This window comes from Bufo gargarizans, chromosome 1 (genome assembly GCF_014858855.1).
Source record: "Bufo gargarizans isolate SCDJY-AF-19 chromosome 1, ASM1485885v1, whole genome shotgun sequence".
NCBI classification, from domain to species: Eukaryota; Metazoa; Chordata; class Amphibia; order Anura; family Bufonidae; genus Bufo; species Bufo gargarizans.
Window position 1 is genome coordinate 351565343 of NC_058080.1, and position 14854 is coordinate 351580196.

Below are 14854 nucleotides of genomic sequence, written 5' to 3' on the forward strand. Positions count from 1 at the left end.
TTTAGAAGGCCGCAATGAAGCTGTAATTTTGTGGCCACAATTCATGGCCCGACTGTGGGCTTAATGACCCAATTTTACAGCATCATATATACATAGCATCAGTAGCGTAACTAGTAATGACTGGGCCCCACAGCACATTTTTTTTTAATGGGCCTCCCCCTGAAACTTCTTCACAAAACCCTCCCATGCAACCACCACTCTTGTGGCTAGTAAAGATCTCCCTTTCAGATGAGGCCCTACAGCCGTTCCATATTTCCTACAGTGTCACTGTATATAATGACATTGTATAATACTGTTGAGGGGGCCCTGACAATAAAATCTTTTAGTGCTCACCGTTCTGAGTTCAGGCTTCCCTTATAGATATGCCCCTGGATAGCATTCAGTAAATTCGTACTATGAGGCCTGCAGTCAGGCCAGGAGTAGCACTTGTAATACGGATGCTAAAATACACCTCAAGTTGAAGCCATCTGAATTAACCTTAATTCCATATCAGTTTTATCCCCTTCATCTATGAAGCGGGTAGAACAGTAGACGTTCTAGCTGATGCAGTTCTCAGTTCTCCTCAGTACAACTATTTAGGTCTAAACATTTGGACCAAAATATCTTTCCAGTCATCTGTATGTTATTTATAACCGTGTGCCCAAACATATTAAATGTATAATATGTATAGATATTGTACAGCAATTATAGTTGTAGGACACTAATATAAGATATAGGAGCTGAGAGCATGTAATTTCATTGAAGTTTGGTAACGGATCATGACTGAAATAACATGGCGCTGTTAGGAAGTCCATCACAAACCTACAATAAGATGTAGATCTTTTTAAAATTAGAATTTCCAAAGTCCTTTAACAGTATTTTTTTGTGTGCGCGCCAGTTCTAAAGGTGTCTAGTTTTAGGAGAAACTCGCATGCAGGGTACACGGCAGCTTTTTCAGCAGCCACCACCATGGTTTGATCCATTTGAGCTTTTCTGAGGTGTCTCCTTCTGGAAACCATCTACAGTATGTTGTTGTTTGTAAAGTTGTAACGAGACAGAAACCCTTCTAATCCCTCAACAGTAGAGCAGATCTTTAGATAAGGAGCTTAGCTGGCATACCATGAGCTAACAGCAGCATGAGGGGACCCCTTGTCAGTATCCCCATCCTACCTCGCACTGGGGACACAGAGGAGGAGACTACGCCTTTTACTCTGTTGCATTTATATATTATTCCTCCTTAGATAAATAAGACTTGTACTCCTAGGTCATGTTAAATGGTGTGTGGCATATTTTACTATTATAACATTTCTATTTATTTGGGCTGCTCTGTACAAGTAAAATATGGGTGAGCCATTTAAAACATTTTAAAATAAATGTAGAACAATAAAACACAGCAGTCTACTACAGTGCCGATTTCAATTGCAATGCAGACATATTGAATTTTAATTCCATGTTTTAAGTTGTCTCATGAAATAGCATTTCATGTCCTTGTTTTGCAGCATTCAGGATGTTTCTAGACAAATGTGAAGGAGACCTTTGTGACCTAAGAAGTGACAATACACCAACCTCATGCCCCCAAGAAGAGGAAGATGAACTTCCAAAGAAAAAGCATCGCAGAAACCGAACAACTTTCACCACTTACCAACTCCATGAGTTAGAACGTGCATTTGAGCGTTCCCACTACCCAGACGTATACAGCCGGGAGGAGCTGGCCATGAAAGTCAGCCTTCCAGAGGTTCGTGTACAGGTGAGATCGATACAAGATCATAAATAAGGGACTAAGGTTGCTTGCATAAGTTAAAAATCACAGGATTTACAGTAGCAGCAAAGTGGATGAGATTAACAAATCTCATCCTCGTACTGTGAAAAACCTGATGTATGATTTTAAATTTCAGCATATCATTTCATTTGTGCCATGGATTTCCCCGTGCAGAGGGTGAAATCTGCAGTATTTCTGCACCATTTGATTTTGGCAGACATACTGCAGATAGACCTCAAGGGCCATGCCCTTACAACCGCAAATGCAGGAAATTAATAGTAAACTTCAGCCATTCGCCATAAGCATGCCTATAGTTACTGCCATATATGTTGTTTAATTAGTTCTAAAAGAAGAATTGAAGCTGAACATTTAATTTATTTTTTTATAAAATCCATTTGTTGTGCTATTTGCAGGTTTTAAAACCTGTATAACAATAGTAGTTTGATATCACAAATCTGGAAAGAGCTGTTCTCATTGCTTTTAGGCAATAGTTCAAAAAATGAAATCGCTTTACACTTTGGAATAGAAAGGTGCATCTGTAACAAATACAGTGGACTTAGTCCCTTCTTAGGGCTCTTTCACACTTGGAAATATGGATCAGATATACACGGGCAATACAGATTTTGTTTTTACAATTTTTTGTTCTGACCATTTCTAGAAGTAAGCCTGTTTTACCTGAGCTTTTCACTAAAGAATTATTTTTTTTTCTGTACTGTTGCTGAAAGGCAGATGTAACGGAACAATTAAACATGTGAACTATGGAAATATAGAACATGTGTTTTTTAATTCAACCCATTGACATCCATGGGCTAAAACTGTACCAATTTAGATCGGTTGAAACATTATGTACATTAGGAAAAAAAACGCATGCGCATAAGAAAAACGAATGTAAAATAAGCCAATTCAGTATATTGGCACCATTCATTCAATAAAACAAAAATAAAGAATAAGGATCTGTAATGCAACAGTTTGAATGAGCCTTTATGGGAATAAAAAGAACTGGAGGTTAAAATATAGAAAACTGTATAAAACCAAAGATGTATTTGTCCACAGTGACCAATCACAAGCTGCACTACAATTGGTTGATATGAGAAACAAAGGTTTGTTGCTCATTCTTCATAAATCTAATAGTGTCCTTACACTGTATTAGTACCGTGTCCTGGCACCTCTCCAGATTGTATATTTTGGGATCCCTTTTGTCCAACTGTGTAGAAGATTGCAGCCTGCTTCTTTGCGCTGCATATAAAAATGAACATTTTACTGTTGAGCAAATTTACTGAATGGAATTGTGTATTTATAACAGACACTTAATATGACTTTATAACCTTCATTTTACCTCGCTATTTATATCTGCAACAGTCCCACTGAAGAACACAGAGCAGATTATTGGCTCGGTGTGACAATTAGTTTCCATTTTAGGAAAATATCTGCTGAACCCACATGTACCGTTCTGTTTACACATCACCCTATGTGCTTTTTCACCCTCTCCCTACTAATCCATAAACTACTCTATCCAATTAGCAGACACTTCGAGCCGTTAATGGAATCATCATTACCAGGGATCTGGTCCCGGCAACGCTAATTGCGCTCATCCTAATGCGGCAGATATCTTGCTCTTCCTCAATAACACCTGCCACTCCACTTTTTTTTATAGAATGATGCCTTCCAATCCCTCACAAATCCCTGTTTCTTTTCTGCACAGGTTTGGTTCCAAAACAGAAGGGCCAAATGGAGGCGGCAAGAGAAGTTAGAGTCTTCCTCAGCAAAACTTCATGACTCCCCACTTCTCTCATTTTCACGGACACCTATAACCACAAGCGTTGGCCCATTAAGCTCTTCTTTGCCCTTGGATCCATGGCTCACTTCCCCCATATCTGCAGCAACAACTGTGCACAGCATGCCAGGATTTATGGCTCCTTCCCAAAATCTTCAATCTCCATATGCTGGTCACACTTTCCTCAACAGTGCACCTCCAATGTCCTCAATACAGCCTCTCAGCAGTGGCCCTTACCAGTGCATGGGCGGCTTTGTGGACAAGTTTCCCCTAGAAGACTTAGACCAAAGGAGCTCCAGCATTGCTGCTCTTCGCATGAAGGCAAAGGAACATATTCAGACCATAGATAAGACTTGGCAGCCAATCTGATCTATGACCACACATCTTTCCAACTGAAATAGCATAAACTGAGCAACAATGAAGGCATCCCATCTCCTACAAATGTAAATGATAAGAAACTAAAGAGTGACAGAGGACTGTTTAGCAAGAGGTGTCATTGGTCTAAAAGTGTAGAAGGGATTTTGGAGCTTCTGCAACATTAAACTGGTACTGATAAATGGGACTAAGAAATATTCTGTCCTTTTTGTTGTTTTCCAGAAATATTTTTTCTAAAATAAACTCAAAGTATAATGTTGTGCACCTTTTTTTTATATCTGCAGTGGTTATCTACATATATATTTTATACAATTCTCTTCCTGGTTTAAAAAAAAAAAAAAAAAAGCAATTATATTTCTTTGTAAAATGTTGATTACTGGGAACTAATGCTAATCTCAGCGAATCATTTGGCATGCATGAGTACACTACAGGCTGCATTTACTCTGTCATTAGTGATTTTCACTGAAGTTTTTGCACGCCTGTACACCTCAGCTACATTTCTTAATGGTTCCAACTTGTCACAAAGCACCAGGCAACATATGACTTGGAGGGACAATGCACCTACATGCACACATAGAACTCCAAGTTAAGCGTGTAAATCATAGCCTGTAACTAAATCAAGACTCTAAACAAGGGTAGATAAGTGACCCCTTCCCATTCAGGTTTAACAAACTGGAATTAATTAGGCTTGAACATGGTGACCACAGGGGTCCTAGCGATAGCGTCAGTCCCAGAACAAGTTAATAGGACATTCCACGTCTTGTGATGCATTTGAAACAGAATACAAGACTTTCTTTTACATAAGACAAACTTCTCAAATGTAAACTTGATTTTGTTTTTATGCATTTTTAAAAGTTAACTGAACACATAGTATATAAAGAAAAATGATTTAATTATGATTTTCAGAGGTTTGTTCATTTATAAGATTATAGGTTGATTATTAAAACTTCTTGGCCTTGGCTAGACGATTGTTTCTCCACATGTGCAACTTTCGCAGAAGTTTCCAGTATTGAGGAGTATCTGGACTTCTTTCTTCCAAAGGTTTAGGTGGCTCCAAATCCAACTGAAAAAGCCTACAGAAACACAAAATTAAAAAAGGGAGGTCACTCAATAATGCTGTAATATTTGTAATGAATAATACAATTAAGTAAGCCACATCAGGGCTATAGCCAACAGTCACAAGCATATATACATAGAAAATAATGATTAAACATCTATCCATCATTGCAGATGGTACAGTAATGAAAATACATCAAGCACAAAAATATTTATTCCATGGCATGCATGAAGCCTCCTTTTGCAGACAGTTGTCAGTCACAAGATTAGAAGGAAAGGGAAATGGCTGATCTCCTGGGACACACACAAGATTTCTTTATAAATTCCTCAGATTTAATTGCAATAGGAGATAAAACAGGATAAAGAAAGGGAACAGATTATGGAAGGGATGTCTTTGTTTTGTGCAAATTTTTTACATCTAAGGCTACATTCACTCGAAAAAATGGCCATGATAAACGGACAGTCTGTTTTTCAACCATTTTTGCATCTTTTTTTTGGACAATAAAAAAGGATGTATTCAAATGGCTTTTTTAAATACATATTTCCTCTATGATGCCACCTGGAGAACAAATCTCCCACCACAGTGCCCTCATTAGTGGCTCCCAGTATAAAAGATTCAGCTTGTGTAACAAAATAATAAAAAAATACTCACCTCATCCACTTACACGCATCGGACACTCACTCCACATTGAATGCAGCAGGACCTAAGCTGCCAGAGGGATGACATCATCATGCTGGTAGCGAAGGTCCTGCTGCATTCAATCAAGAGCAAGTGGCCTGCATGAGGATGAGGTGAATACCCTAAATTAAACCAAGTATTTAATATGCCCATTAAAAAAACTCTATTTCATAATCATAAAAATATATCTAGGCCACGAAAAATCTAATATAGTAAAGGCTGCATTGACATCATATGAGTGCAGTAGGACATTAGAGAGGTATTTTGGTTGTTAGAAATTATTCCTTTTGCACAGATTAGGAGATAACCATCAGATCTGTGGGGGTCCTACTGCTGGGACTCCTACCGATCATAAGAACGGGGGCTCTATATCCCTGCAGCTCCTCTGAAATGAATGGAGTGGCCGGTTGGGCATGTTTGCAGCCGCTCCATTCATCTCTATGGGTATTACGGAGATAGCCAGGCTCTGTACTCTGCACTCTGCCATCTCTGGAATCCCCATAGTAATCAATGGAGTGGCCACATGCATTTCAGGGTGGCTGCAGGGGGTACAGGGCCCCCGCCCCCATTCTTGTGATTGGTGGGGGTCCCAGTGGTAGGACACTCACTGATCTAATAGTTATAATTCTAACAACCGTAATACTCTTATGGTTCAATCTCTTTTATTACACAGGTTTAAATTATTATTAACAATAAAAAAATAAAGTTTACAAGTACCATATCTGGATAAACTGCGGCATCAAAAGCACAGATAGTTTCTTGATGCAATGACAAAAAGCATATCAAGAAGAGACCATAATGTAAATAGAAAAACTGAAATATGAGGGGAGATAAACATACATAACAGACCAGACAGAAACATGAGGTGGGATTAGGGTTGAGCAGTAAACCGGTGTCCACAATATTCCATGGTATTAAGAAACAGCGATATCGCTGTTTCCAAATAACCGTGGTATTTGGTGACATCATAGGAGCGGTCATATGCGTGCTGACTGTACCTAAATCGTGCATATGCGTACCGTACATATTACTTCCTGCAGCGGCTCCTTCTCGCTCCCATATTCAAGTCTCTGCCCACTGGCCGAGCACAGGAGCGAGGAGCGCAAAGTCAGTCAGCAGTCCGAGTCTAAGCCAAGGTGGGGGAAGAGGAGTGAGAGACCGGCCCAGGTGTCAGAAATAAAAGGTTGTACTGTCTGTGTTCTGCGGCCCTGGCCCTGCCTGCAAGCTGCACTGCACATGGTGATGGCACTTGATAAACACTGTCTCCCTGTTGCCCCCATACAGGAGCAATAAGAAGACATTAATATATGGGGGCCACAAGACATTATACTGATGGTGGAGGGGTTACAAATTGTTGTCCCATACAGTATAATGTCACCTAGTGGCCCCCTTACAGTATAGTTCCTAACTCCAGACAGTATAAAGTCTCCTGGTGGTCTCATACAGTATAGTGACTCTTGTGGCCCATGCCTGCCGAGCGGCCAGCCTATACAGTATATCATGTCTCCTTGTGGCCCCCATACAGTATACTCTCTTTGTGGCCCCCATATACAGTATAGTTCCTAAGTCCAGTCAGTATAATGTCTCCTGGTGGCCCCATGCAGTATAGTGACTCTTGAGGCCCACTGCCTGCCAAGCGGCCAGCACATATAGTATATAATATCTCCTTGTGCCCGGCTGCCTGCCCATACAGTATATGTCTCCGCCTGTCACATACAGTATACAGTTGCAAGAAAAAGTATGTGAACCCTTTGGAATGATATGGATTTCTGCACAAATTGGTCATAAAATGTGATCTTCATCTAAGTCACAACAATAGACAATCACAGTCTGCTTAAACTAATAACACACAAAGAATCAAATGTTACTATGTTTTTATTGAACACACCATGTAAACATTCACATTGCAGGTGGAAAAAGTATGTGAACCCCTAGACTAATGACATCTCCAAAAGCTAATTGGAGTGAGGTGTCAGCCAACTGGAGTACAATCAATGAGATGAGATTGGAGGTGTTGGTTACAGCTGCCCTGGCCTATAAATAACACACCAGCTGTTATGGGGGGGGGGGGGGGGGGATCTGTTAGTGGGGCTGTTATGGGGGGAGGGGATCTGTGGGTGGCGCTGTTATGGAGGGGATCTGTGGGTGGCGCGGTTATGGAGGGGATCTGTGGGTGGCGCTGTTATGGAGGGGATCTGTGGGTGGCGCTGTTATGGAGGGGATCTGTGGGTGGCGCTGTTATGGGGGGGGATCTGTGGGTGGCGCTGTTATGGGGGGGGGATCTGTGGGTGGCACTGTTATGGGGGGATCTGTGGGTGGCGCTGTTATGGGGGGATCTGTGGGTGGCGCTGTTATGGGGGGATCTGTGGGTGGCGCTGTTATGGGGGGATCTGTGGGTGGCGCTGTTATGGGGGGGGGGGGATCTGTGGGTGGCGCTGTTATGGGGGGGGGGGGGATCTGTGGGCGGCGCTGTTATGGGGGGGGGATCTGTGGGCGGCGCTGTTATGGGGGGGGATCTGTGGGCGGCGCTGTTATGGGGGGGATCTGTGGGCGGCGCTGTTATGGGGGGGGATCTGTGGGCGGCGCTGTTATGGGGGGGATCTGTGGGCGGCGCTGTTATGGGGGGGAACTGTGGGCGGCGCTGTTATGGGGGGGAACTGTGGGTGGCGCTGTTATGGGGGGGGGGGATCTGTGGGTGGCACTGTTATGAAGGGGGGGGGGATCTGTGGGTGGCACTGTTATGGGGGGGGGGGGGGGAATCTGTGGGTGGGACTGTTATGGGGGGGGCTTTCTGTGGGTCCTGAACTCCTAATGTCACAGCCACTTCGACAAACGTTTTACGTATAGTTTTGTCAGGATCAATAGACACATAGAAAATCTGGTATGAAATAGAAACAATTGCATCATTGTCCACATATATAAGTACTAAAAAAGTTTGTAATGCAGAGAGTGACCAGAGACAATACAAGTCAGATCTGATTTTAAAGGGCATCTTTTGGCAGATTTGTACCTATGACACTGGCTGACCTGTTACATGTGCGCTTGGCAGCTAAAAGCATCAGAGTTGATCCCATGTTCATATTTCCCTGCATTGCTTAGTAAAAATAAAGATTTAATATATGCAAGCGAGCCTCTAGGAGCAACGGGGCGTTGCCTTTACTGCTTTCTCTGCAACTGCTGCGCCTTCACTTTCACAGGACCAGGCAGTATAAACAGCATCATGGCCCCTGTCAAAGTGGAGAGGGCTCGGCAGTTGCAGACAGAGCAGAACCTCTAGGTGCAATGGCAACAACCCAGTTGCTCCTAGATTCTCATTTGGATATATTAAAATATTTTTCTCAGCAATGCGGGCACATAGGAACATGGGACAAACACAGATGCCTTCAGCTGCCAAGTGCACATGCAAAAGGTCAGTTTCATAGGTACAAATCTGCTGACAGATGCCCTTTAAATTTAAGCCCTTTGGAAAGTGGCTTTCAAATTTCATTATCCAAAAGGCTTTTCTACACTACACTGCAATACAAACACTAGTTGTTTTAGTACTCATTATATGTAGCAAGTGATGCATCGGATTCTATTTCATAACCAGATTTTCTATTGGTTTTCCAAACATACATTGCTATTTAAACCAAATGGTGTTACTAGTTTTATACTAAGTGTGAACGCGAAATGCATAAGAGGTTGCAGTTTCGCGCACCGCAATATAAAGTTTATAGTATCGGGTGAGCTGGTAGTTCAGATTTTTATATCCGAGCAAATGATTTTCTGGTGAACAATATTTTTCCATGCACAGTTTAGTCTGTAATGGCTATTACAACCATTAACACTGGCCATCCATATTCTATGACAAGGGGCGAGAGAAACTATTTTTCTAGGGACCTTCTTTCAAGGAAATATCTTTCATGGATGGAAGATCTTTTGTTCAGCTATCGGATGAAAACTTCAAATGCAATTGACTTCCTTCTACGTTGAAGACATTGGTCCACAAAAACAATCATTTTGGATACTTACTGATTCCTCCATGCTGGGTGGTGTCTAATGCACATAATCACTGAAGGTAATGTCATGACAGCAGTGGCAAGGAGGAAGTCATCTGTGTGTTTTCTGCATCCTTATGTCCATTCCACAAAAGATAGAAAATATCCTATATATGTTAAATTTAAAGAAATGAGGAAGACACAGATCGATTAAAGGGGTTTTCCAAGAATTAAATACGGATGACCCATCTTCTGGATAGGTCATCAGTATCTGATTGGTGGGGGTTCAACACCCAGCACCCTTGCTGATCAACTGTTCAAGACGACAGCAGGGCTCACAGTAGCATTACAGCCTTTTCTCATCTTTCCCTAGTAGAGTACCAAAACGTTTATCAGGCACGTGGCCTAGACACGGCTCGGAGAAGGCCACGTTGCTCACAGTAGTGACAGTGCCTTCTCAAATAGATGATCGGAGGGGGTCCCAGATGACAGACCCCCACCGATCAGATACTGATGACCTATCCAGAAATAGGTCATCAGTATTTGAATCTCGGAAAACTCAAGTATTTTGTGGATCTGCGGTTTGTGGACAGTCATGTGCATTAAGGCTTAACCTCCTCCCGACCGCCTAACGCACGGATGCGTCCTGAAGGCGGTCGATTCATTCCTCCTGGACGCATCCGTGCGTCATCTTGCGAGACGCGAGATTTCGGTCTGAGCCGGCCCGCGCATGCGCACCATTTCGTCACCTGCCTGCCAGCCAATGATCGTTGCTGGCAGGCTGGCGATTTCTAAAATCTTCATTCACAAGCCAGTTAACACATTATATTTGTAAATATGATGTGTTAAATGGCTTCCCTGCTCCTCTGCTGGTCCTTTTCATCGGTTGGTCTCAGCAGAGAAGCAGGCATCACAGTGAGTAGCCACCAAACACTACACTTAGCCCCAGATCACCCCCCAGCACCCCAATTAACCCCTTGATCGCCCCTGTCAATCACTAGTGAAAGGGAAAAAAGTGATCAGTGTATATTTTTCACTGGTATTGACTGTTAGGTTTTAGGGATAGTTTAGGCCCCTTGGTTAGGTAGTTTAGAGATTGTTTAGCGCCCAACCCACGCACCGCAGTCACTTATTCGCTGATTAGCCTATCGCTAATCAGCTTTTGTACTTTTATAGTATCTGTAAGTGATCAAAACTGATCACAGTCAGATCTTTAATAGTATTAGTGTCACCTTAGTTCGCCCTCCACCCAAAACGCAGTGTTTGCCCGATGATCAGGCCTAATCGTCGCCCACACGTGCATTCACCCACGCCCGCCCCACCGCAGTGACAAATTTATTTTTTATTACTGCACAATCACTTTACAAGCGCTGCGGCGATAAAAAAAAAAAATCAGTTTTGATATTTTTTTATCAACCGCAGCGGCCTCCGGTACTTCGCTAGCCTCCCTATTGTAAGACAGGCTTGCTTTTTTTCTTGGGTAGTCTCAGGGAATACCCTTAAATTTAGTAGCCCAAATGTCAAACAGGGGGTATTCTTCTGAAGAGGCCTACAGGCTTCTGACCCAGTCGGATGAGGAATGGGAACCCTCATCTGATGAATCTAGCGGGTCAGAATATGAACCTGTAGAAAGCAGTGGCAGTCTGACACAAAGTTCGGACGAGGAGGTTGAGGTCCCCGATACCACCAGGCGTACCCGGCCCCGTGTCACTAGACCACAGGTTGCGCAGGATCCGCTTCAAGGGCAGCAGAGTGGGGCTGGCGTGTCGGATTACGTGGTGAGGCATAAACCAGCAGCGCAGCCCATCCTGGACCTAGTACCAGCACTGCCGTACAACATGGTGAAGTGGCGAGCACCAGAAGGGCAGTTGAAGCTGGTACGGTGGCACATGCAGTAGTTACCCCGTCGCAGCCACCGCACAGACAGGCCCGTAGAGCCCCTAGAATCCCTGAGGTGCTGGCAAACCCTGATTGGCAGTCCCCAACTTCAGCCGCACCTGTAGTTCCCCCCGCCTTGGCTTCAAACAATACATCCCAAGCAAGCGCGCCCGGTATGGGGTCAAATTGTATAAGCTCTGTGAAAGGGCCACAAGCTATACCCACAAATCTCGGATCTATGAGGGAAAAGATCAGACCCTGGAGCCGGTCGCTTGCCCTGACTACCTGGGGAGCAGTGGGAAGACAGTCTGGGACTTGGTGTCACCCTTATTTGGCAAGGGGTACCATCTTTATGTGGACAATTTCTACACAAGTGTGGTCCTCTTCAGGCATTTGTTTCTAGAACAGATTGGCTGCTGTGGCACCGCGCGAACTAGTTGCGCGGGCTTCCCCCCACGGCTCGTTACCACCCATCTTGCAAGGGGGGAGAGGGCTGCCTTGTGTAACGAAGAACTGCTCGCGGTGAAATGGAGAGACAAGCGTGACGTTTACATGCTCTCCTCCATTCACGCAAACACGACAATCCAAATTGAGCGAGCAACCAGAGTCATCGAAAAGCCCCTCTCAGTCCACGACTATAACCTTCACATGGGAGGGGTGGACTTCAATGACTAGATGTTGTCTCCGTATTTAGTTTCCCGACGCACCAGACGCTGGTATAAGAAGGTGTCTGTATATTTGTGCTTTGCACATTGTCCCATGGGGAAGGAGAGGTTAGTCCTATAAAAAGGTAAAAAAATAAATAAAATACACACCAGTAAGCAAAAAAGTTAACGTTCAGTTCCAAAAGTTAAATAAAGTTTATATGTTCTGTTCAAAGGTTATTATAAAGTTAATAAAATTATTGCGTTGCGGCCTGTTTTTTTCACCTTCCAGGTGGACCAACCGATAGACTAGCTGCAGCACTGATGTGCATTCTGACAGAAGCATTGCGCTGCTGTCAGAATACACACAAGTTGGTGTATGCGGCGCTGCAAGACGAGACTCTGCAAATATGTAAAAAGACACCCCAAAACACATTCCCCAACTTCTTCTGAGTACGGCGATACCAGATGTGTGACACTTTTTTGCAGCCTAGGTGGGCAAAGGGGCCCACATTCCAAAGAGCACCTTTTGGATTTCACAGGCCATTTTTTACAGATTTTGATTTCAAACTACTTTGCACGCATTTGGGCCCCTAAAATGCCAGGGCAGTATAACTACCCCACAAGTGACCCCATTTTGGAAAGAAGACACCCCAAGGTATTTCATGATGGGCATAGTGAGTTCATGGAAGTTTTCATTTTTTGTCACAAATTAGTGGAATATGAGACTTTGTAAGAAAAAAATAAATAAAAATAATCATTTTCCGCTAACTTGTGACAAAAAATAAAAAGTTCTATGAACTCACTATGCCCATCATCGAATACCTTAGGGCAGGGGTGCACAACGTTTCCTGGTTGGGGGCCACATTGCCAGACTGAACCAATGACGAGGGCCGAAATTAAAATTTAAAGGTGTATTAACAACTGAAATATTGTACTTATGGCATATTGAACACACATTATATACCATTAATGTCTAGTTACACTTCCAGGACTCCCATCTAAATGGGAGAACTACATGAAAAATACACGTGAGCAGCCACAAGACATAGGCATACATGTCTGTTACCAGATGGTTGGGGGCCGCACAGAATGGTATCAAGAGCCGCATGTGGCCCCCGGGCCGCAGGTTGTGCACCCCTGCCTTAGGGTGTCTACTTTCCAAAATGGGGTCATTTGTGGGGGTTTTCTACTGTCTGGGCATTGTAGAACCTCAGGAAACATGACAGGTACTCAAAGTCATAGCTGCTTCAAAAAGCGGAAATTCACATTTTTTGTACCATAGTTTGTAAATGCTATAACTTTTACCAAACCATTTTTTTTTAATCAAAGACATGTAGAACAATAAATTTAGCGAAAAATTTATATATGGATGTCGTTTTTTAAAAAAAAATTACAACTGAAAGTGAAAAATCTAATTTTTGTGCAAAAATTTCGTTACATTTCAATTAATAACAAAAAAAGTTAAAAATGTCAGCAGCAATGAAGTACCACCAAATGAAAGCTCTATTAGTGAGAAGAAAAGGAGGTAAAATTCATTTGGGTGGTAAGTTGCATGACCGAGCAATAAAACGGTGAAAGTAGTGTAGTGCAGAAGTGTAAAAAGTGGCCTGGTCATTAAGGGTGTTTCAGCTAGGGGGGTTGAAGTGGTTAAAAGGGTATTCCGAGATATTTTCTCACACACTGTCACCATTAACAATAGCTTTCAATTTTTGAACATGGTTAATTAGGATTTTATATCAGGACACTGAGGCTCCTATTGCTATCTCTCTCTTTACTGAAATATCATAGCATCAAAAGAAAAAAAAACATTGAAGACACAGAAACCATGGCAACAAGCCCGCCCCCTCAGTCCCAGTGTATATATAGCGTCTTCCCACTGGGATCCTCCTCTTTCTTTGCTGCTACCAGATAAGTACATATATATTTGCTTTGTTTTCCCTGTCATAGCAACCTATTGTACAGCTCGCCCCGTTTTGGTCCTCAATCGTCCCCTTAACTTTAAGGAAGCCTTCTCTATGCCTAATTATCTTCATTGTTGTGGGGGGGCTTTTTTGAGCATATTGAGGGCTTTTCTCCCCTCAGCTCCGCTCCTCCCTGAGTGTCGTTTTTTTCCCCCCTCCTACCCCGGGTGTGATCTCAAGGCGCCAGGAGGGTTACTTTTGCCTCAGTATTCTCGTTGGTTTGCTCCCCACCTGCTTCTTGGTCCTCAGGAATCCGCACCTCCTCCTCATCCGCGTCTTCTGGTCGCAGGCGCCATCTTACTTGCCAAACTCCAGCTTGTTCTCTGCTGTACTTCGGCGCGAGATCTCGGGGGGAGGGATTTCTTCCTCGGCGCTCCTTCTGGCCCGGTTCTCCCTCACATCGGGTGGCCACACCCCCTTTTTACTCCCGCTTCTCACGGGAGTTTGCCCGCAGTCTCCTCCGGCCCTGCGGACCAACGGTTCATCCACGTTTGCCCCAAGGAGCTAGGCAAGCAAGAGTTTATTCTATTGTGCCCCAATATTTGGGTAGGAGTCCTTTGGGGGTTTATTTCGTTTCGCCTCTACTTCTTTTTAGTTTTCTGCGGGGTGACTTACCCCCATCAACATAGGGATTATGTCTCGCCAGCGCTAAGGTTCTCCACCCCCCCCCCCTTCCCTGAACTGCCATCACAGGACCCTTCATCCAGAGGCCAGATGTGCCCATCCCCTAGGAGAGCTATGGAGCCCTCTGCTTCAGAGGCTCAAGCCC

General features: G+C 43.5%; 2 protein-coding genes across 2 annotated transcripts in view; one reads left to right on the forward strand and one right to left on the reverse strand.

Annotated features, from left to right (window-relative positions):
- Positions 1 to 978: 978 nt before the first annotated feature.
- Positions 979 to 4573, forward strand: RAX2 (retina and anterior neural fold homeobox 2). The gene is made up of 2 exons (XM_044268612.1): positions 979 to 1726; positions 3441 to 4573. The coding sequence occupies exons 1-2, from the start codon at positions 1487 to 1489 to the stop codon at positions 3879 to 3881; spliced, it is 681 nt and encodes a 226-aa protein (XP_044124547.1). The 5' UTR covers positions 979 to 1486; the 3' UTR covers positions 3882 to 4573.
- A 135-nt stretch (positions 4574 to 4708) lies between these two features.
- MRPL54 (mitochondrial ribosomal protein L54) overlaps positions 4709 to 14854 on the reverse strand; it is a 43667-nt gene continuing 33521 nt past the window's right edge. The window contains exon 3 of the mRNA XM_044268602.1: positions 4709 to 4960. Coding sequence (XP_044124537.1) covers positions 4828 to 4960 — 133 coding nt within the window. The 3' untranslated portion in view covers positions 4709 to 4827. The remainder of the gene's footprint in view (positions 4961 to 14854) is intronic.

Excerpts from the sequence above, each read along its gene's own strand:
- RAX2 (XM_044268612.1), top strand. The coding sequence starts at position 1,487 with ATGTTTCTAGACAAATGTGAAGGAGACCTTTGTGACCTAAGAAGTGAC. Across the intron at positions 1,727-3,440 it reads TTCCAGAGGTTCGTGTACAG|GTTTGGTTCCAAAACAGAAG; the intron begins GTGAGATCGATA and ends TTTTCTGCACAG.